The sequence below is a fragment of the Glycine soja genome, chromosome 13 (assembly GCF_004193775.1).
Source record: "Glycine soja cultivar W05 chromosome 13, ASM419377v2, whole genome shotgun sequence".
Classification (NCBI taxonomy): Eukaryota; Viridiplantae; Streptophyta; class Magnoliopsida; order Fabales; family Fabaceae; genus Glycine; species Glycine soja.
Genome location: NC_041014.1, coordinates 23,082,880 through 23,106,394, shown reverse-complemented (window position 1 = coordinate 23,106,394; position 23,515 = coordinate 23,082,880). Strand labels below are relative to the sequence as shown.

The following is a 23,515-nucleotide window of genomic DNA, read 5'->3' as shown; positions in this document are numbered from 1 at the left end:
CATGTTTCTGTTAAGGTAGAAATTGCTTCAGTTTTTTGGTTGTAAAAGGTTCACTTCTTTCTGTTTTTATTCTTCTAAAATATTTTTGGTTGTAAAAGCTTCAGCTTTTTCCACCGATTCTCTCCACTGCTTGATGTAGTTTTTGTTGTTAACTTGTCATTTTACGTCGCTTAACTTCTGCTGAAGTACATTTTTTCAAAGTTGACTCTTGATTTTCTCTGCTGAAGTATTTCTTGTGTTTGACTGAGTCTGAATACAGAACCCCATTAAAAAAAATGTCGTCATCTTCTGCACAAACTCAGTTCACACACAACAATCCAAGAACAAAAAAAAAAAAAAGGAGAAGAGATTTCACTATGAGTTTACACTTTGGAGAGCACAATCTTGTGTTTACTAACTTCAACCTATAATGCATTTTGTGCAGGTGTTTTCCGTTAACAGTGATTACTAATTAGTAGAGGAGTGTGTAAAGCCTTCCAACAAGAAAATGGCAGAGAATATTGACTTGTATGGAGATTCTGACATCAAGCAAGATTCAAAGAGCAAGGTCAAAGATGAATCTGCCAAAACGGTACCCTTATACAAGCTTTTCTCATTTGCTGATCCTTTGGATCATTTGTTGATGTTTGTGGGGGCTGTTGGTGCTATTGGGAATGGAATCTCCATGCCCTTAATGACTTTGATATTTGGAAATATGATCAATGCATTTGGAGCAACCGAAAACTCCAACGAAGTTGTTGATGAAGTTTCTAAGGTAGTTCCTCACTAATCCCGTTTACTATAGGTGTATTAGTAACTTAACATTCTCAGACTTAACACTTCACAATAAATTACTGTGTTCAGGTGTCACTGAAATTTGTATACTTGGCCGTGGGTACCTTTTTTGCGTCGCTTTTGCGTAAGTACATCAGATTATCTACTTGATCTTACAGTGTAAATAGCTAACTAATTAGTTTGGCTCCTTGTAACCCAAAAAGAAACCTGGTTTGCTGTGTATCAGAGTTGACTTGCTGGATGATCACGGGGGAGAGACAAGCTGCAAGAATTAGAGGGTTATACCTTCAAAATATTTTGAGGCAAGATGTCAGCTTCTTTGATAAAGAAACTAGAACTGGAGAGGTTGTTGGAAGGATGTCAGGTGACACTGTTCTTATTCAAGATGCCATGGGTGAGAAGGTATTAACGAAACACCACACGAGTTTTAAATCATTATCATCTTGTTTAAGCTAAATTTGTTTCTTCATTGTTTTCCCCCTTTTCATTCCAGGTGGCACAGTTCATACAGTTGATGACAACTTTCGTTGGCGGCTTTGTAATAGCATTCAGCAGGGGATGGCTTCTAACTCTTGTCATGCTTTCTAGTATTCCACCTCTTGTTTTGTGTGGTTCTATGCTAGGCCTGATCATTACGAAAGCATCATCCAGGGCACAAGCGGCTTATTCTATAGCAGCAAGTATAGTAGAGCAGACAATAGGTTCTGTCAGAACTGTATGCACCCTAACCAAAAAAAGAACTCCTTACTTTTTTCTTTTTGATATTGCCGAAGAATATATAAATGATTTCCATTTATCCAATGCAGGTTGCATCATTCACCGGGGAGAAGCAAGCTATAGATAAATATAATCAGTCCATAATCAAAGCTTATAGGGCTGGAGTGCAAGAAGCACTAGCTACTGGTTTGGGGTTTGGTTCTCTCTATTTTGTTTTTAACTGCAGTTATAGTTTGGCTACATGGTTTGGTGCAAAAATGGTAATAGAGAAAGGATACACAGGAGGAGAGGTTGTGACAGTAATTATGGCTGTATTGACAGGCTCCATGTAAGTTGTGTGCGTTCCTCTTTCTTAATGTGAGCCTACAATTTCTAAAATGGACTCCCTCCACCTATCTGAAAACTCAGAAGATATGAAAAGAGGCTATGTCATCCTACCTAACTAGATTTTGAATCCCAGGTCTCTTGGGCAGGCATCACCAAGCTTGAGTGCTTTTGCTGCAGGACAAGCTGCAGCCTTTAAGATGTTTGAAACAATTAAAAGGAAGCCAGAAATTGATGCTTATGACACTACTGGTCGGCAGCTTGATGACATCCGTGGAGATATAGAACTTAGGGAGGTTTGCTTTAGTTATCCTACTAGACCTGATGAACTGATATTCAATGGATTTTCTCTTTCAATACCAAGCGGCACTACAACAGCTTTGGTAGGAGAAAGTGGGAGTGGGAAATCCACAGTTGTTGGTTTGATAGAGAGATTTTATGATCCACAGGCAGGTGAAGTTCTCATTGACAGTATCAACCTCAAAGAATTCAAACTGAAATGGATCAGACAGAAAATAGGCCTAGTTAGCCAGGAACCAGTTCTCTTTACATGCAGTATTAAAGAGAATATTGCCTATGGCAAGGATGGTGCAACTGTTGAAGAAATCAGAGCTGCAGCAGAACTAGCTAATGCCGCCAAATTTATAGATAAACTTCCTCAGGTCAACCCTTGAATCTCCATTTAAATGTCAAAAATGCATAGTGAATTACTGCTTAACAGTTTGAAATGTTCTCAACCTTTGTCAGGATTATCTTTATCTGCAATACTATATAAGACTTAAGTAAAAGAATTCTTACTTCTATTACTATACTGAATGTTCCTTTTACCTCTGTAATTTTGTATAATAATGAACGTAGGGACTAGACACAATGGTTGGTGAGCATGGGGCTCAGCTCTCTGGGGGTCAAAAGCAAAGAGTTGCAATAGCAAGAGCAATTTTGAAAGACCCAAGAATCCTACTTCTGGATGAAGCTACAAGTGCCCTTGATGCTGAATCTGAGAAAATTGTACAGGAGGCATTGAACAGAATAATGATAAACCGAACAACTGTCATTGTAGCCCACCGCTTAAGTACTATAAGGAATGCTGATAGCATTGCTGTTATGCATCAAGGAAAAATAGTTGAAAGAGGTAAACAGGACATACAGTAATAGAAATCTAATTTCTCCATGACTCATTTCTCAAATGTTTATATACCTTATTGCATTATTATATTTTTCCATGATCAGGTTCACATGCTGAGCTTACAAGGGATCCTATTGGAGCCTATAGTCAGCTCATTAGACTGCAAGAAGTTAAAAGGTCAGGACAAAATGTTGCAAATGACACAGACAAGCTAGAAGGTACTGCACATTTTGGAAGACAGTCAAGTCAAAGATCTTTCTTACAGGCTATAAGTCAAAGATCATCAGAAGTTGGAAGCAGTGGTCGTAACTCATTCTCAGAATCACATGCGGTTGGCTTCTTGGAACCTGCAGGTGGAGTGCCTCAAACATCTCCAACAGTTTCTTCACCACCGGAAGTGCCACTCTATCGCCTGGCATATTTAAACAAACCTGAGACTCCAGTCTTACTGGCAGGGAGTATAGCTGCAATAATAAATGGGGTGTTATTACCCATTGTTGCAATCTTTATGTCCAAAATGATTAGTATTTTCTATGAGCCAGCTGATGAGCTTCGTAAAGATTCAAAACTTTGGGCATTATTATTTGTTGTGCTTGGCGTGGTATCATTTATCATGCCTCCTTGTAGATTCTACCTTTTTGGCGTTGCTGGTGGTAAGTTGATCAAAAGGATTCGGAAATTGTGTTTTGAGAAAGTAGTTCACATGGAAGTTAGTTGGTTCGATGAAGCTGAACATTCAAGTGGAGCAATTGGAGCAAGGCTTTCTTCTGATGTAGCTGCTGTTCGAGCTTTGGTTGGGGATGCACTTGGTTTGTTGGTTCAAAATATTGCTACAGCAGTAGGTGGCTTGGTAATTGCTTTTGAAGCAAGCTGGCAGCTTGCTCTTATAATGCTTGCTTTGGCACCTTTATTAGTACTAAATGGATACGTGCAATTCAAGTTCTTGAAGGGATTCAGCGCAAATTCAAAGGTTTGTTTTTGACTTCCTCTAAGCTACCAACTAAAAAATTGTGAATGAATATGGAAATATCTGTGTTTTCAACTTCAGTGAAAGTGAAGATTTCTTTCTACATTTCATTTTTTATTTTCGGCACCACACTAAGATAGAGACATGGATCAACAGTGTGAAAAAAATGTGCTCTGAATATGCTTTTGTCTTATCTATATGTTATGGGTATTAATATTGTATTTACCTAACAGAAACTGTATGAGGAAGCAAGTCAAGTGGCAAATGATGCTGTAGGGAGTATAAGAACAGTTGCTTCTTTCTGTTCTGAAAAGAAGGTGATGAAATTATACCAGGAAAAATGTGAAGGACCAATTAGGACAGGCATAAGGCGAGGAATAATAAGTGGAATTAGTTATGGGGTATCATTCTTCATGCTGTATGCAGTTTATGCATGCAGTTTCTATGCTGGAGCTCGACTTATAGAGGATGGAAAATCAACATTCTCAGATGTTTTCCGCGTAAGTTACTCTCCTAACTTGTTCACCAAGTCAAAATTTCCATCACTTTTCTTCTTGTTGTCACAGTCATTGCTAAGCTATTATTCACTGAGATAATATGTCTCTGTGCACGAGACTTCACCATTTTTCTTGATCCTGATTTGCAGGTCTTTTTTGCTCTCAGCATGACAGCTATGGGAATTTCGCAATCTGGCTCTTTGGTCCCTGATTCAAGTAATTCAAAAAGTGCTGCCGCTTCTGTATTTGCTATTCTTGACCAGAAGTCACAAATTGACCCAAGTGATGACTCTGGATTGACATTGGAAGAAGTCAAGGGAGAGATTGAATTTAACCATGTCAGTTTCAAGTATCCTACCAGACCTGATGTTCAAATATTCAGAGATCTTAGTTTGACCATTCATAGTGGCAAGGTAACTTTCTAATTAGCACATCTTGTCTTCTTCTCTACTATAAATTGACTATACTGTTAAAATAAACAGACAGTTGCACTGGTTGGAGAAAGTGGAAGTGGAAAATCAACAGTGATTTCACTATTACAAAGGTTTTATGACCTAGATTCAGGTCACATTACACTGGACCGAAACGAAATCCAAAGGATGCAAATTAAATGGCTAAGACAACAGATGGGCCTGGTGAGCCAAGAGCCTGTGCTGTTTAATGACACCATCCGAGCCAATATTGCATATGGAAAGGGCGGTGATGCAACAGAGGCAGAAATTATAGCTGCAGCAGAACTGGCAAATGCTCACAACTTCACTTGTAGTTTGCAGAAGGTAAATTACATAGTCAACTCAATCTCTTGAGGACTAGTCCAACTGGTGTATCTTCAAAATTCTGAATTAGTACAAGTCATTTAGACGCCAAATGAACATAGGTCTGATTGTCTTAATTCTCGAGAACAATATTTTATACATGCAGGGTTATGACACAATAGTAGGGGAGAGAGGGATTCAACTATCTGGAGGGCAGAAGCAGCGGGTGGCAATTGCACGAGCTATAGTGAAGAATCCAAAAATATTACTACTAGATGAAGCCACAAGTGCTCTTGATGCCGAGTCTGAAAAAGTGGTTCAGGATGCACTAGACCGTGTTATGGTGGACCGAACCACAATAGTAGTGGCTCATAGGTTATCAACTATAAAGGGTGCAGATTTAATTGCAGTAGTTAAAAACGGGGTCATAGCAGAGAAGGGAAAGCACGAAGCATTACTCAACAAAGGAGGTGACTATGCTTCCTTAGTGGCATTGCATACAAGTGCTTCTACATCTTAGTTCCTTGAGTCCCTGACCCTTACTCTTTGCTGATTGTATCTGGGAAAAATTACTTGCTCGGGATTTTTGTCCTTTTCAATGATGAATCATATTTAAATGTCACTCTGATGGCTTTGTTTAGCTATACTATGCAATATTTTTTTCTTGAAAGTAGTGCAAGAAATTGTTAATTTTGTTTCTTGTTTTAGGAAATGATTCTCGTATGTCACTCTCATTTATATAACTTTTTACATAAAGATCCTTCACAAGAATTGGTTACTAGTTTACTAAGTAGAACTTGCGTACCTATGATCTTGATGTTAAAAAACTTGACGTGCAAATATCATACTCTTTTTTAGTCGTACCAATTTCCCTCTGGCGAAAACTGATTCCTCAATCAATGAGTTTCAGAATTTACATTTTTGGTGAATGTTCATATTTGAATCTCTTAAACAGATGTATGGAATTATACGGGTATTTGTTTCTATTTTTATTCTTATATTGGGAATTACAATAAGTGTTCAAGTAATTGTATGGTTAATTGATTAGAAAAGAGAAATATACGCACAACATATTGGACCTGAATACACCGGTCCTTTTGGAGTTCTTCAAGCTCCAACACGCAGAACAAAATTATATTTCAATGAGAATCTTATTCATCTAGAGGAGATATTGATTTATTTAAACAGGATCATGTGTTCATTTTTTAAAAAATAAATTAAAAATGATTTTATTTAAAAATAAATATAATTTTAGGAGAATAATGAAATTTTTGTAATTAAAGAGAAATAGTTTTATTAATTAAAATAATGATTTTAAGGTAAATAAAATAAATATATGTTCTTAAAATAGAGTTTTTTTTATAAAATAATATATAAATAAAAGAATAAATAAAAGAGTAAATAATAGAGTGAAAGTGTCCTAGTTATAAATGGAGACATATTAGGTCAATTTTACAATTTAATGTCTTTATATTTTCTCTTCTTCCTCTCTCAAAACTCTTTTTTTCGCATACACTCAAACATGTCTAAAATTACTATCCCGGACTTGTGAAATAATGTGTGCTGAGAGAAATATCCCTCGCATGGAGCTATTTTTTTCGTATATATCCAAAACTGTCTCAGTAATACTATGATCCCAAACTCGTTAATCGTTAGATTGTCATGAAATTTTAATACCATGTTTGAAACTCATTTTCGCACATCTCCACCGTTGAGATTTATAACGTAATGTCTGTAGTGAGAGAAATATCTCCCGTAAGAAGATAGTGAAATGAAGACTTCAATCTCTCTTCCTTCTCTCTAACACTTGAAAACCCTCACAGAACAACTAGAGAAAAAGTTTGAGGAATCTTAAGGAACTACTAGAGACATCACTATTGCTGTCAGACTACACACATGAGTTCGCTTAGAAGTAAGTGATGAGTTTATCATAATTAGGATTAGAATGAACATGTGTAAGGATCTTTAGAAAATCAAATTAGGATTTACTTTGGGATGTTTATTGTATTGTAATTCTTCATGTATGATTATAATTACGGGATTGTTGTGTTTGACAGATCAATTGATGCCCTGATGGGAATGATTGATAAAATTGAATACTCTTGGTGTTTTTTTGTGTTTTTGAACCTACGATTTTGATTACTTTGATTTTGATATGATTATGTGAAATTGTTTGAGGGGTTTTACTTCCCATGTTGTGAGAAACATTTTTGTATAATTTGCTTATGTTTTGGATAAGATTTACTAAATTAGCGTGATAAATTGTTATATTGGGATAATGAAATTGTAATTGAAATTATGTATAAGTAATAAATTGAATATGTGACGAATTGTGAGATAACATGTTGCTTTGAGATTATAACATTGTTATTGAGATTGAGTATAAGTGCAAAGTTGAACATGCGTTAATTTGTGAAATACACGTAAGCATGTGATGACAGATTGTGACATTGTGAGATGTTAAATTGTGGACTTGAGATATGATTGTGAATAAGTGTATGGTTAATACTTGATATGACAATACTTGTGGTGTGAGTTCTGAATTATACAATAACCCAACTAGTATTTACCTTGAGAAAAGTGTTTATGCGCGAAGAGTTAAAAGAAAAGTGTAGGGTTCCAAGTTAGGAACATGAAGTGTTAAGTTGTAGCACAATATGTTAAACGTGTTTGAGAACAAGTGTGAGATCGTGGGTATTGTATAATTCATGAGAAGTGTTTGCGTGCAAAAATTATTTTAGGGGTTGGACCTGAATAAAAAAGGTGAGACTCTAGCGAATTCTTCGGAGTCTAGACCTTAGGAGTAAATACACTCGGCTTGAATGCTCTTTTAAGCCTATGTTAATCCCATATGGTTGGAGCATTCTCGCAAAATAAAGTGATCCTAACTGGTCACTTTATGATTTTACTTAGTGAGAGTAATCTGATATACCCATTGTGTTACGTGTCTTGTTATGTACTTCTAAGTGTCTTAGTGTGATTTTTCACTAACATGATATCACATTGCATATAGGCTCAGGTCTTAATATAAATGTTGCATAACGCCTTTGAATCATTTATTATGAAAATGGAGAGTGTTGTTATGTCTTGACTCGAGTGTGTGATTGATGTGTAATGTAATTGGTGATTGAAAAATGAATTTTAAATAATAAAGTGGTGAAGTGACATGGATTGTTTTAAGTTGAGCTATGTTATAAATATTTCTATAATATAATTTGCTTATGTCTTTGTCTACATGTATTTTCTTTAGAAATGTGATAACTCATTCTTTATGTGTTGCTTGTGTTTGAATCATGTGATGATCTTTGTTATGACTTTGGCAAGTGCACCAAATCGTGACAAGTAGTAAAGCTCGAAAGTCCGAGTATCGTGTCCACAGGGATTTTATTGCACTTATTCAATACCTCTCAATTTGTAAGTGGGAGTAGTAAAAATAGGAATTAAAGTAGGAATAGAGTGCTATTATTAAAACAAATAAGAAAAAGGGAAAACAATTAATAGAAATGCCAAGACCAGACAAACCCAATTGGCCTACGATGCATGTAAATATGATATTCATTATCAATGAAATGGTATTAGTTCTACCCACATCTGTTGACTACTTGCCCCTGATGCCTCACGTTGGCAAGCCTATTTTAACTACCTATCTCCCAAATGCCTTTGCGAAGATTCAATAATTAAAATGCATTAAGATTAAGTTCTAGATGTTGCTTAAATGCATGGGCAGTGAGTTATCATTCTATGCCTAGCAATGCTAACCCAATGATTCTTTTCTTTAGATGTTCTATTAGGTGTTACCCTTTCCCAAGCGTATAACCCCTAAAATTGATGCATGCATTGAATCTTAAATATTATTGAGAATTACCCTCTCCCGAGCGAATAAAACCCAAAAAAAGATCTAAGAATGAATGCACGAATAAAAGAAAAGAAATAGAACAGAAAAACCTGGAATAAATTCCTTTGCATTGATAACTCTTGAAGCTCATTGTACATCGTTGGCTTTTTAGGCCTGCCAGGCCCTAGCTAGGGGTTTAGCCACTCATGGTCATGGAGGGCTTACAACTGGGGATGAAAGAAAGAATAGGCTAACAAAACAAAGAATATAGAGAGGGGAAAGAAAACTCAGGCTTGAAGTACTGAGAGTGGTGCTCTGAGACGGGATGAAATTTCCTTGGGACTGCCTCTCTATTTATAGTTGCTGAAGTGGGCTTATGGGCCTTCGTAGTCGCGCTCAGCGCCACACCTCGCGCTTAGCGCGTTCAGATCGCGCGCTGGGCGCGCCATGCAAGCTGGGCCTGTGCTTCTGTTGGATCGGGCGCTGGGCGCCTAGCTGGGCTTAGCGCGCGTAACGGTTTCCACCTTCGTGCTTAACGCCACGCTCAGCGCGTGCAGTTAGTTGCTCGCTTAGCGCCTGATGCGCGCTTAGCGCCCCTATTGGATTGGGCCTGCTTCAGAATTTCTTCTTTTTTTCTTCCTTTCTGTGCCACTTTTGCTAAATGCAACCTTATTTTCCGTATCTGCAACCAGAATTTCAATTAACTTAATTTTCTTACTTTTAATTACAAATAACGGCTAAATAATTAATTTTAAGCCAAAATTTGACTATTTAACTCCTATAAATTCACAATTATTTAGCAGTTATCAATCTTGAACCTTGTATTCCTGGGAGCAGGTGATTAAGTGAATGACTTTAAGAGCATCGTGCTAGATGATGTTGGGACACAATGCTCTGGTAAGATGTGACATTAGAGCATGAGTTTTTGTTTTAGTTTCATGATGTTTCAAACATATACTTTACTTTATTTTATTTCGCTGTTTAACTTGAGTTCTTTTGTAAATTTGGACAGTTTTATTTTAAGTCGGAGATATTTTTAATAAGTTTTATTTGACAACAGTGAAGCGAATTTGATCCTTTTATCCACGTGAATTTGTTTAAGCGATTTAAATAAAATTAATTTAATTAAATTCTAAATTTTTATATATTTTTCTTAATTATATTTATGTTGAGATAGATAGTGCCACATATATCAGTCATATCCACTATAAAAAGCTATCCACTAGTTCCTTTTGGCTATAACTTTGTTTTACTTGATTTGAATATTGGTGTTTTTTTTCATCTTTAAGTTCGAAACATTTAGATAAATATTGAAATCCTTAGCTGTGACTGGTAAGTGGCAAATAGATGCACCAAGTTAGATGAAGATAAGAAAGACATCGTTAAAGAGAGTTGGAGCTGATATGCTAGATATAGCTAAGAATGTTATCCCAACCAAGCGTTATGCTGCAGAACAACTATTGAAAAATAGGTTCTAATGTTCAATGAGTGTTCCCCTTGCATACGTACCTTAATGCCTCAGCAATTACACACATGATTGAATTTTTTGGCAGCAGCATGATTTCTAAGTAGAGTATTATTGTTGTTAATGGACATTGTATTTTGTTAAAACTTAAATCTAATGATATATTATATTTGAACTTTCTATATAAAAAAATAAAACAAAAAATTAGATGTGATGTTCCATGATAGCACTTTAAATGTTTTTTTGACAGAACACTTTAAATGTTAAAAAGCTATAAAATGATGTTTTATTTTAGGTGTTTGTTTTATTTCTCAAAAGCTATCGTCATTAACTAAGAATCCTTTTACCATGAGGTTTTTTGTTATGGTAACTCAAGTCAAGTTATTACTCGACTTACTCATTGCTTCGTGCCTACTCGGCTCAGTTGGCTGGATTTAATAATTTTATCGAGAGTAACGATCAATGACTCAGCAATGACAAATTTCTCTTCAGCACATCTTAAGAGAAGCGAATCAATACGCTGATTGGCTTGCGAAGCATGGCTCTACCAATTCAGATTCTTTCACAACTTGGAATAGCTGTCCTCAGCATCTGCAGCTTTTTGTTTTGGCAGATGTTGTGGGTGTAGTTTACATTCGTTCTTAGTTTTGCCTTTTGGTTGTTCCTGTTTTCTTCATTGATAAAAAAAAAAAACTAAAATAAGTTTGAGAATTTTACTTGCACAACAATTTGTACATTTAAGAGAAAGAAATTTGAGATGTAAATAAATTATGTGATTGAGAGGAATAAGCATACAAAATGATATTAGGAGCAAATCATTGGCCGGATGACTTTAAAGAATCTCTAGAGGACACTGAGACACAATGTATAGGGATATTGAGGATATGAGTTTCTATTTTAATTACATAATGTTCCAAATTTGTAAACTTGGACGGCCTTATTTTGAGTCAGGTATGTTTGTAATAAGTTTTATTTGATAACGGTGAAGCGAACATGACCTTTTTACTCACTTGAATTGGTTTAAGTAATTTAAATAAAAATTAATTTAATTAAATTTTAATATATTTTTCTTCTTATGTCGGAGCTGATGTCACAAACTTCTTTGGTCTCTTTCAAAGGGTAAAAACAAATGTTATTTTGAGTTATATTTTACAAACTGCGCATAAAAGTTCTCTCAATAACTCATACAAATTGCGCTATAGTTTAACCCTTCAGGATCCTAACTAGGAATCCTACAATTTTCTTTAACACTGCGCATAAAAGTTCTCTCAAGGTACACACTGGTCGGGTTACTGTATAACTCATAACTCACATGACTCATAACTCACATGACAAGTAATCACTACAAATATCAATCACACACTCATTCACAACCATGCTTCATGTCTACAGTTTAACATTTCACACTCTAATTAATTACAAAATATACTCAACAATTAAATAACAATATATCATAATAATAATAACATACAATATTTAACTTCAAGGCTTATAAACAAGTAACTATAAAATACACATAAAATATATATATAAGTATATTATATTCAAAATATATAACAAAATATATATTAACGTAAACGTAAATGTACATATTATTTATAATATATAAAAAGTATTAAATATATATTAATATAAAATAATCACAATAATATCAAATATATCATTAAGTAAATACAAATTATATATATAACAATAAAATATATACTCATATTGATTTCTATGAACAACATGTATACCTATATTTTGAATATATTTCAACTAAGTTGCCAACATCAAGAAAATGCCTAATTACAATGTGAATACAACTTTAGTTAATTTCTTTAAATGATTTTAGCCAATTCAATTATCCAACAATCCCTACACCTATGAATTTCATGACAAGAAATCACCCACGTGAAATAAAATATAAAGTTTGTAAAAAAAACAGTATCAATATATATGTACACGGATACACTGCGGTGTAAAAAAATAATTATCTGGACACAATATACATTAGCACAGGAACAAGATTGAAAGACCAACATATCTGGTATAAACAAAATCACCACCACACAATTTTTATGCTAATTATAAAGAATTCTAATTCCTAAGGTACACACCTAACACAAGAACACATCAATCCTACAACAAACTCGCAACAGAACACCAATTGGTTCATCAAATACACTCAATCCGCGATTAAACATGAAAACATAATTAAATTCATAAACCCCCCAAAATAACCCAAAAATTGATCCTCTAGGGATCCCTACACATGTTCATTCTAATCCCCAAGCGTGAGTAACTCATCCCTTACCTCGAGGTAGTCGCTTAAATGTTCTCTGTTAGCAATGGTGGCGTCTCTGGTGCTCTCTAGAGCTCCTCCTCTGATTGCTCTGTTAGGGTTCTTGTGCGTCAGAATATGACCTAATTATATTTTATTTATTTATTTATTTATTAACTTATTACTGTATTATTTATTTATTAATAATTACGGCTGTTACAGGATGACTTTAAAGAATCTCTAGAGGACACTGAGACACAATGCATAGGGATATTGAGGACATGAGTTTCTATTTTAATTACATAATGTTCCAAATTTGTAAACTTGGACGCCTTATTTTGAGTCAGGTATGTTTTTAATAAGTTTTATTTGATAACGGTGAAGCGAACGTGACCTTTTTACTTACTTGAATTGGTTTAAGTAATTTAAATAAAATTAATTTAATTAAATTTTAATATATTAATTTTTCTTCTTACGTCGGAGCTGGTGTCACAAACTTCTTTGAAAACGAATGTTATTTTGAGTTATATTTTATTAAAAAAATTACAATTTTGACAGTGATTGTTTATAAAATAAGTTTAGTTAGAGGAAATGACAATTGAGGGCGAGTCATTTGTTATTTTTTTAATAAAATAATCATACGTTCAACATTGTGCAAATCAATTGATTCGGTACAGCTAAAATATAATTTCGGAACATAATCTCATTAAATTGCGGGCTAAGAAATTTGCTGATTCAAATTTTGCTATTGACTTATCAAAATATTTAACTGATGTTGTATAGTATGAACTATCCGAGTTGGAACTTGAGTTCCACTTTCCAACTAAATATTTAGTTGTGCTGCATGCTGCAACTAGTTTTCGATCTTCTGTTAAGGTAGAAGTTGCTTATGCTTTTGGTTGTATAAGGTTTACTTCTTTTGGTTTTGAATGCATTCTTATCCCTCTTGTTGGATTTTGGTCTTCTAACTTCTAAGGCATAATTTCGACAGTGACACTCCCTCTTATCTCGGAGTCTCTCCATTGCACTTGATGTAGTTTTTTTTTTTTTTTTTGCCACTTTACGTTGCTTATCTTTTGCTGAAGTAAATTTTGTCAAAGTTGACTCATGGTTTTCTCTGAAGTATTTTTCTTGTTTGATTGAGTCTGAATTGAAAACCCCATTAAAGAAAAGGCCATCATCTTGTTCACAAACTCAGTGCACACACAACAAACCAAGAAGAGAAAAAAAAAATGAAATTTCACTACGAGGTTACACTTTATAGAGCACAATAATCTTGTTGCGTGTTACTAACTTGAACCTGTAATGCATTTTCTGCAGCTGTTTTCTGTTTGTAGTAATTACTAATTAGTAGAGGGGTGTGTAAAGTCTTTCATCAAGAAAATGGCACAGGATATCGCCTTGAATCGAGACTCGGACAGCAAGGAAGATTCAAAGAGCAAGGCCAAAGATAAAACTGTCAAAACAGTACCCTTATACAAGCTTTTCTCATTTGCTGATCCTTTGGATAATTTATTGATGTTTTTGGGGACAGTGGGGGCTATTGGGAATGGAGTCTCCATACCCTTAACGATTCTGATGTTTGGCAATATGATCAATGCATTTGGAGGAACCGAAGATTCCAACGTTGTTGATGAAGTTTCCAAGGTAATTCCTCATTAGTCCCTTTTACGATAGGAATATTAGTAACTCAACATACTCAGACTTAACACTTCTCTATAAATTACTGCGTTCAGGTGTCTCTGAAATTTGTATACTTCGCTGTGGGTACTTTTCTTTTGTCACTTCTGCGTAAGTGCATCAGATTATCTGTTTGTTATTTTTGTTGTTGTTGTTTTATCAGCCTGATAGTTCTTAATCTAACTCATTAGTTTGGCTCCTTTTGACCCCAAAAGAAACCTTTTTTTCTATGTACCAGAGTTGACTTGCTGGATGGTCACTGGGGAGAGACAAGCCACAAGAATTAGAGGTTTATACCTTAAAACAATTTTGAGGCAAGATGTCACCTTCTTTGATAAGGAAACTAGAACTGGAGAGGTTGTTGGAAGGATGTCAGGTGATACTGTTCTTATTCAAGATGCCATGGGTGAGAAGGTAATAACAAACCACCATACAAGTCTTAAATCATTGTCATCTTGTTTGTTAAAAGAAAAAATTCATTGTCATCGTGTTTAAGCTAAATTTTGCTATTTCATTTCAGGTGGGACAATTCTTGCAGTTCATAGCAACTTTCATTGGATCTTTTGCAGTAGCATTCATCAAGGGATGGCTTCTAACTGTTGTAATGCTATCTTGTATTCCACCTCTTGCGTTGGTTGGTGCTGTGCTAGGCCAGGTTATTTCAAAAGCATCATCCAGGGGACAAGAAGCTTATTCTATAGCAGCAACTGTGGCTGAGCAGACAATTGGTTCTATCCGAACTGTATGCACACTGACAAAAAAAGAACTCCGGACTTGGTCCTTTTGATATTGCAGGATCTATAAATGACTTTTACTTGTCCAACGCAGGTTGCTTCATTCACTGGGGAGAAGCAAGCTATAGCTAATTATAATCAGTCCTTAACCAAAGCTTACAAGGCTGGAGTGCAAGGGCCACTAGCTTCTGGTTTGGGGTTTGGTGCTCTGTATTTTGTTTTTACCTGCAGTTATGGTTTGGCTACATGGTTTGGTGCAAAAATGATAATAGAGAAAGGATATACAGGAGGAGAGGTTATCACAGTAATTGTTGCTGTATTGAATGGATCCATGTAAGTTGTGTATGTGTTGCTCTTTCTTAATATGAGACTATAAATAATATCTAAAATTGATTCCCTCCCGCTGTCTAAAATCTCAGAAGATATGATTAGATATTATATTATCCTACCTAACTATATTTCCAATCCCAGGTCTCTTGGGCAGGCATCTCCAAGCTTGAGTGCTTTTGCTGCAGGACAAGCTGCAGCCTTTAAGATGTTTGAAACAATTAAAAGGAAGCCAGAAATTGATGCTTATGACACTACTGGTCGGCAGCTTGATGACATCCGTGGAGATATAGAACTTAGGGAGGTTTGCTTTAGTTATCCTACTAGACCTGATGAACTGATATTCAATGGATTTTCTCTTTCAATACCAAGCGGCACTACAACAGCTTTGGTAGGAGAAAGTGGGAGTGGGAAATCCACAGTTGTTGGTTTGATAGAGAGATTTTATGATCCACAGGCAGGTGAAGTTCTCATTGACAGTATCAACCTCAAAGAATTCAAACTGAAATGGATCAGACAGAAAATAGGCCTAGTTAGCCAGGAACCAGTTCTCTTTACATGCAGTATTAAAGAGAATATTGCCTATGGCAAGGATGGTGCAACTGATGAAGAAATCAGAGCTGCAGCAGAACTAGCTAATGCCGCCAAATTTATAGATAAACTTCCTCTGGTCAACCCTTGAATCTCCATTTAAATGTCAAAAATGCATAGTGAATTACTGCTTAACAGTTTGAAATGTTCCCAACCTTTGTCAGGATTATCTTTATCTGCAATACTATATAAGACTTAAGTAAAAGAATTCTTACTTCTATTATTATACTGAATGTTCCTTTTACATCTGTAATTTTGTATAATAATGAACGTAGGGACTAGACACAATGGTTGGTGAGCATGGAGCTCAGCTCTCTGGGGGTCAAAAGCAAAGAGTTGCAATAGCAAGAGCAATTTTGAAAGACCCAAGAATCCTACTTCTGGATGAAGCTACAAGTGCCCTTGATGCTGAATCTGAGAAAATTGTACAGGAGGCATTGGACAGAATAATGATAAACCGAACAACTGTCATTGTAGCCCACCGCTTAAGTACTATAAGGAATGCTGATAGCATTGCTGTTATTCATCAAGGAAAAATAGTTGAAAGAGGTAGACATAACATGTAGTAATAGAAATATAATTTCTTATACCTTATTGCATTATTTTTATTTTTCCATTGATCAGGTTCACATGCTGAGCTCACCAAGGATCCTAATGGAGCCTATAGGCAGCTCATTAGACTGCAAGAAATTAAAGGGTCAGAAAAAAATGCAGCAAATGACACAGACAAGATAGAAAGTATAGTGCATTCTGGAAGACAATCAAGTCAAAGATCTTCCATACAATCTATAAGCCAAAGGTCATCAGGAGTTGGAAGTAGCGGTTGTAACTCATTCTCAGAATCACATGGTGTGCCTGCAACAGTTGGCTTCTTGGAACCTTCAGGCGGAAGACCTCAAGCTCCTCCTTCAACAGTTTCTTCACCACCAGAAGTGCCACTTTATCGCCTGGCATATTTAAACAAGCCTGAGATTCCATTCTTACTGATAGGGACTATAGCCGCAGTAGGATCTGGAGTAATATTACCCATTCTTGCACTCTTCATCTCCAAAATGATAAGTATTTTCTATGAGCCAGTTGATGAACTTCATAAAGATTCAAAACATTGGGCATTACTATTTGTTGCACTTGGTGTGGTATCATTTGTCATGCCTCCATGTAGATTCTACCTTTTTGGCATTGCTGGTGGTAAGTTAATCAAAAGGATCCGGATAATGTGTTTTGAGAAAGTAGTTCACATGGAAGTTAGTTGGTTCGATGAAGCTGAACATTCAAGTGGAGCAATAGGAGCAAGGCTCTCATCTGATGCAGCTGCTGTTCGAGCTTTGGTTGGGGATGCACTTGGTTTGCTGGTTCAAAATATTGCTACAGCAGTAGCTGGCTTGGTAATTGCTTTTGATGCAAGCTGGCAGCTTGCTCTTATAATTCTTGCTTTGGCACCTCTATTAGCACTAAATGGATACGTGCAATTGAAGGTCTTGAAAGGATTCAGCGCAGATGCAAAGGTTAGTTCTTTAATTCCTCTAAGCATTCCACTAATATTGTGAATGAATATGGAAATATCTGTTTTCAACTTCAGGGGAAGTGAAGTGATTTAGATTTGTTTCTTTGTATATTTCATTGTTCAATGTTGACACCACATTAAGAAAGAGAAAACTACTATATGGACATAGATCAACAGTGTGCTCTGAATGTGTTTTTGACGTAGCTATATGTTAAAAGTATTAAAATTCTATTTACCTATCAGAAACTGTATGAGGAAGCAAGTCAAGTGGCGAATGATGCTCTAGGGAGTATAAGAACAGTTGCTTCTTTCTGTGCTGAAAAGAAGGTAATGAAATCATACGAGGAAAAATGTGAAGGACCAATTAGGACAGGCATAAGGCGAGGAATAATAAGTGGAATTAGTTATGGGGTATCATTCTTTATGCTGTATGCAGTTTATGCATGCAGTTTTTATGCTGGGGCTCGACTTGTACAGGATGGAAAAGCAACAATGTTGGATGTTTTCCGTGTAAGTTGTTTTCCTTATTTTTTACCCAATGTGGGACTTCCCTCACATTATACTCCAACATTTTCTTCTTGACGTCACAGTTATTGTTAAGCTATTATTGACCAAGATAGGGTGGTCCTGTGCATGAAACTTCACTATTTTTCTTGTATTAATGATGTTGATTCCTGATTTGCAGGTCTTTTTTGCTCTCAACTTGGCAGCTGTGGGAATCTCTCAATCTGGATCTTTGGTCCCTGATTCAAGTAATTCAAAAAGTGCCGCTGCTTCTGTATTTGCTATTCTTGATCGAAAGTCACAAATTGACCCAAGTGATGACTCTGGATTGACATTGGAAGAAGTCAAGGGAGAGATTGAATTTAAGCATGTAAGTTTCAAGTATCCTACCAGACCTGATGTTCAAATATTCAGAGATCTTTGCTTGACCATTCATAATGGCAAGGTAACTTACTAATTTGCACATCTTTTCTTCTTCACTACTATAATTACTTCTTCCTAAACTAATAGATTGACTATACTGCTATAATAAACAGACAGTTGCACTGGTTGGAGAAAGTGGAAGTGGAAAATCAACGGTGATCTCATTATTACAAAGATTTTATGATCCAGACTTGGGTAACATTACACTGGATGGAACTGAAATCCAAAGGATGCAAGTTAAATGGCTGAGACAACAGATGGGCCTGGTGAGCCAAGAACCTGTGCTGTTTAATGACACCATCCGAGCCAATATTGCATATGGAAAGGGCGGCGATGCAACAGAGGCAGAAATTATAGCTGCAGCAGAACTCGCAAATGCTCACAACTTCACTTGTAGTTTGCAGGAGGTAAATTACAGACAGTGTCTTATTTACTCAATCTCTTAAAGACTAGAACAACTGGTGTATCCTCAAAATTCTAAATTAATACATGTTATTTAGACAACATATGATTCTATGAACACTGGTCTGAATTCTTGAGAGCATTATTTTATATATTCAGGGTTATGACACAATAGTAGGGGAAAGAGGGATTCAACTATCTGGAGGGCAGAAGCAGCGGGTGGCAATTGCACGAGCTATAGTGAAGAATCCAAAAATATTACTACTAGATGAAGCCACAAGTGCACTGGATGCTGAGTCTGAAAAAGTGGTTCAGGATGCACTAGACTGCGTTATGGTGGACCGAACCACAATAGTAGTGGCTCATAGGCTATCCACTATTAAGGGTGCAGATTTAATCGCAGTAGTTAAAAACGGGGTAATAGCAGAAAAGGGAAAACATGAAGCATTACTCAACAAAGGAGGTGACTATGCTTCCTTAGTAGCATTGCACACAACTGCATCTACATCTTAGTCCCCTTACAGCTTATTGTTGATTTTATCCGAGTAATATTAGATCCTGGGGATTTTTGTCCTTCTCAATGATTAGGCAAGTTTAAATGGCATTCTCCATTTGCACTCTGCAGCTTTATTCACGTATACTATGTAATATTTTTTGTTGAAAGAAAGTGTCATAAAAGATATTTTGTTTGTTTAATCTCTTCTTGGTTCTGGAAATGATTCTAATATATCATTATCATTTACATCAAAATCTTGCACAAGAATATGTTACTAATTTACCATTCAGAACCCACACACCTGAGAGTGAGATTGTGTAGGAACCTGAATTGTGTAAAAGTGATGCAAATATCAAACTTATATTTCTTTAATTTTAAAATTTGACCAAATTCCCCTGTGGAGAACTGATTCCTCAATAGGTCTGAGATGCTACATTTTTCATGAATGCAGTTCTTTAAGACTGAAACACCCCGACAAGATCTTAATCCTTAGCTGTAACTGGTAAACACCAGATAGATGATGACAACAGAGACAATGATGCTATAAAGTGGTTGGAGTTGGAGATAATGGCTAAGCATGTTATCACAACCAAGGGAGATGCTGCTGAAGACAATGGTGCTAAAAAGGTTCAATGAGTGTTCCCCTCTCATACCTTAATAACTCAGCAATTAGACACCTGGCTGATCAAGCAAAACTGAATCTCTAAAATATGAGCAGAACCTGAAAAAAAGGGAGAAAGAGTTAATAAATTATGTTTTGCAGTAAGTTTGGCACTAAAAAAATTATGCTGATTTATTTAAAAAAAAGATAAAATATATTTGTAATCTCTAATAAATATCTGTGGTTGTTATCTAATAATTTTTTTTCATTTTTGTTTTCTGATAAAACAAAAAATTTGTTTTAGATCCTTGACACTTTTTTGAATCTTTATAAATTAACAATTTTGTGTTTGTTGTCTGATAATTATTTTTCATTTGTTATAAAAAAGACTAATAACAAATAAAAAAATTATGAGGAACAAAATACAAAATTTTCTAATTTATCAGGGATTAAAAAAAGAATCAAAAATAAAAAATAAAATTATTGTTTTATTAAAAATCTAATGGGATAAAATTATCAAAAAATAAATATAAAATTCAGATATTTATTAGGGATTGAAAATATATTTAGCCACAGAAGAAAACTAAATGTAATAGTTTTCATTGCCTGTACGTGAGAAAGGCCGGGTTGAAAATCATGGAAAAAAAATTAAAAGAAAAAAATTCTGTAATTATATGAAACAAATTGGCCAGGAGATGTTATTGCTTTCTATTTGAATTAGGTGTCAACCCATTAGGTGCCCGGGCTTATTTTGAAATATTTTAAGAAAGAATGAAACTTTTATTTTGTTAAGAAATATTTAAGATAAATATCATGATTGAAAAGGTTTCGCTAACGAAATTGGGGATAAATTGAATTAGAGAAGATGGTATTATTCACATAATATGAAGGGGTTTAGAAGGGGAACAATAGGTTTTTATACCAGGGCAAATTTTTTAGACTTTTTTCATTTGAGGCTGAGTTTTAAATTATTATTGAAAAGAGAGAAGTTGTACAAGTGTTAAGACTAATTAACTTTTTTTTAACTTAAATTATAAATTTTTTTACAAGATGAATTTTTTTTATTTACAACTTTAAAATTATACGTGTTTTTTTATTTTACAACTTTAAAGTCGTAAGTTTATTTTTTTTTATATTTTACAACTTCGAAGGCGTAACTCTTTTTTTTTAAGTTGTTGTTTTACGATTTTTTATTTACTTGTATTTTCTTTTGTTTTGCTTTCAAGTTTTTTAAAAAAATTATAAATAATTATATTTATTTAATTATTAAATAAATAATTTTAATTTTAATTGTTATTATTTTTATTTAATATATTGTATATATTTTCATATGATTTTATTTAATATGTTATATATTTTTTAATATTTTTATTTAAAATATTTTATATATATTTTATTATTATTTATTTAATATATTTTGTATATTTAAAATTTAGATAATTTTTTAATAATTTTATTGAATTTTATTTATTTTTTAAATGAAATAAACAATGCAAAATATTCAAATTTTAAAAATCTAAAATTTTAAAACAAATAACTTTATATTTTTTTATTAATGTTAACTTATAATAAAAGTAAAAACTATATTAATAATATAAAGTTATTTGTTTTAAAATTTTAGTTTTTTAAAATTTGAGTATTTTTCATTATTTATTTCATTTAAAAAATAAATAAAATTCAATAAAATTATTAAAAAATTATCTAAATTTTAAATACACAGAATATATTAAATAAAATAATATTCAAAAAATATATAAAATATTTTAAATAAAAAAATATATAACATATCAAATAAAATCATATCAAAAATGTATACAAGATATTAAATAAAACTAATAACAAATAAAATTAAAATTATTTATTTAATAATTAATAAATATAATTATTTACAATTTTTTAAATAAACTGAAATCAAAACAAAAAAAAACAAAAAAAATACAAGTAAATTATAAATCCCAAAACAAAAAACTTTACACGTAAAGTAAAAAAAAAAAATTACAGAGTCATAAAATATATTAAAAAAATTAAACTTAACACTTCAAAGTTCTAAAATAAAAAAAAAAGTTTAAACTGATTTCAGTTAAAAAAATTAATAAATCATAACATCGACTTCTAACTTAAAACATCCTATTGTTGGATAATAATTTAAAATCCATCCCCATACGAAAAAAAAATTACAAAATTCGCACCCATTTGATTAAAAAAGCCGGAAGAATATACTTAGGGGAGAGTTAAGGGGATTTCTACACCTAGTCATTTACAATATATATATATATATATTGTAATCGCGACACTTTAGAAAACCTTCTTTTATGGCATGGACGTTGTAACTTCAAACACTTCCAATTTGTTTATAATTTAATATAAGTTTTTAATATAATTACAATGACAAAAATGAAAATGATTGAAGATAATACTGATATATAAGGTTAGGGATTATTAAAGTTATTAATTTATATTAATGTACAAGGCTAAGAGTTGTTAAAAAGAAAGCTATAAGGGCACTCAATTAATAAACAAGAATATGTAAAATTTACTTGACTGAAAATGATAAAAGTTTAAGAAGTTCACGTTGTAGTTCGGAGATTATAGACAATATAGTATGTGGGAGAATCATACCGTACTGAGATCAAAATTAAATTTGATTACTTGTATATATAATTAGCCTCAATTACGACCACATTCTGTTTACAATGCTCTATTCATTTTCTAATCAATTAATTAATCTAACCATGAAATTATCATTTTATTCTTGTATGAATATTGAATAACTAGATGCTACAATAACCTTTTTTATATGTATATTTCAATCAATTATTTGTTGGATAATGCCAAAACAATTATGAGCAGGTCAAAGCATTTATTTGGTACATCAATATTTGTGGTAAATCACAAAAATAAAGGTCGATTCAATTATGGTAAAGAATAAAATCAAAAGAATGTAATTTTAATTTCTATTGTTAATGGAAGGAACTCAATAAAAATAAAAGACTTTATTGTAAATCAGCTTTTGGGGAAACAAATCCTTATCCAAATTCCTGGGCTAATGGCATGAAGATAACCCACAGGAGACAATCTACAACTCTTCTCCCGTCATCGCTTGCGTAGCACATGCATGGACCATATCATAAATGTTGACTAGCTATTATATAACTTAGTTGTATTATTGTATATTTTTATTGCACGGTTTTTGTGTTTTATTCTTTACGAGCTTACTAATTAATCTTTTCCCCTTTAAAGATGCTAGACGTAAGTAGCCGTCCTACCCTTAAACTATATAGTACAATATTAACCAAACAAATATTTATATACATTATTCCAGAACAAAGATTGTACGTAGCGTTGTATGATCAGGAAAATAGGTCATTTTATTATTTGGGAAAAGACATCATGGAGATAATTCTAATTAGTAAACATCACGATGGGATCCCAAATTATCTTGAGTCAAATCGGTACGTAGCACATATAAAGAGAGAGTAGCAAAGGGCCAAAATAAAAACAAAAAGGAGGTGGAACTAGAGATTAAAATT

The 23,515-nt window shown here is 33.8% G+C and overlaps 2 protein-coding genes across 2 annotated transcripts; both read left to right on the top strand.

Moving 5' to 3' along the window:
• Positions 1–219: 219 nt before the first annotated feature.
• LOC114381881 (ABC transporter B family member 21-like) lies at positions 220–5,883 on the top strand. The gene is made up of 12 exons (XM_028341105.1): positions 220–754; positions 844–898; positions 1,001–1,176; positions 1,268–1,489; positions 1,581–1,819; positions 1,952–2,477; positions 2,674–2,947; positions 3,046–3,911; positions 4,142–4,408; positions 4,555–4,818; positions 4,888–5,181; positions 5,327–5,883. Exons 1-12 carry the CDS (start codon positions 488–490, stop codon positions 5,678–5,680), a joined length of 3,804 nt encoding a protein of 1,267 aa, XP_028196906.1. The 5' UTR covers positions 220–487; the 3' UTR covers positions 5,681–5,883.
• Positions 5,884–13,419: 7,536 nt separating this feature from the next.
• On the top strand, positions 13,420–19,584 carry LOC114381880 (ABC transporter B family member 21-like). The gene is made up of 13 exons (XM_028341104.1): positions 13,420–13,599; positions 14,044–14,370; positions 14,460–14,514; positions 14,642–14,817; positions 14,924–15,145; positions 15,232–15,470; positions 15,609–16,134; positions 16,331–16,604; positions 16,680–17,560; positions 17,803–18,069; positions 18,245–18,508; positions 18,600–18,893; positions 19,048–19,584. Exons 2-13 carry the CDS (start codon positions 14,107–14,109, stop codon positions 19,399–19,401), a joined length of 3,816 nt encoding a protein of 1,271 aa, XP_028196905.1. The 5' UTR covers positions 13,420–13,599; positions 14,044–14,106; the 3' UTR covers positions 19,402–19,584.
• The last annotated feature ends 3,931 nt before the right edge of the window (positions 19,585–23,515 follow it).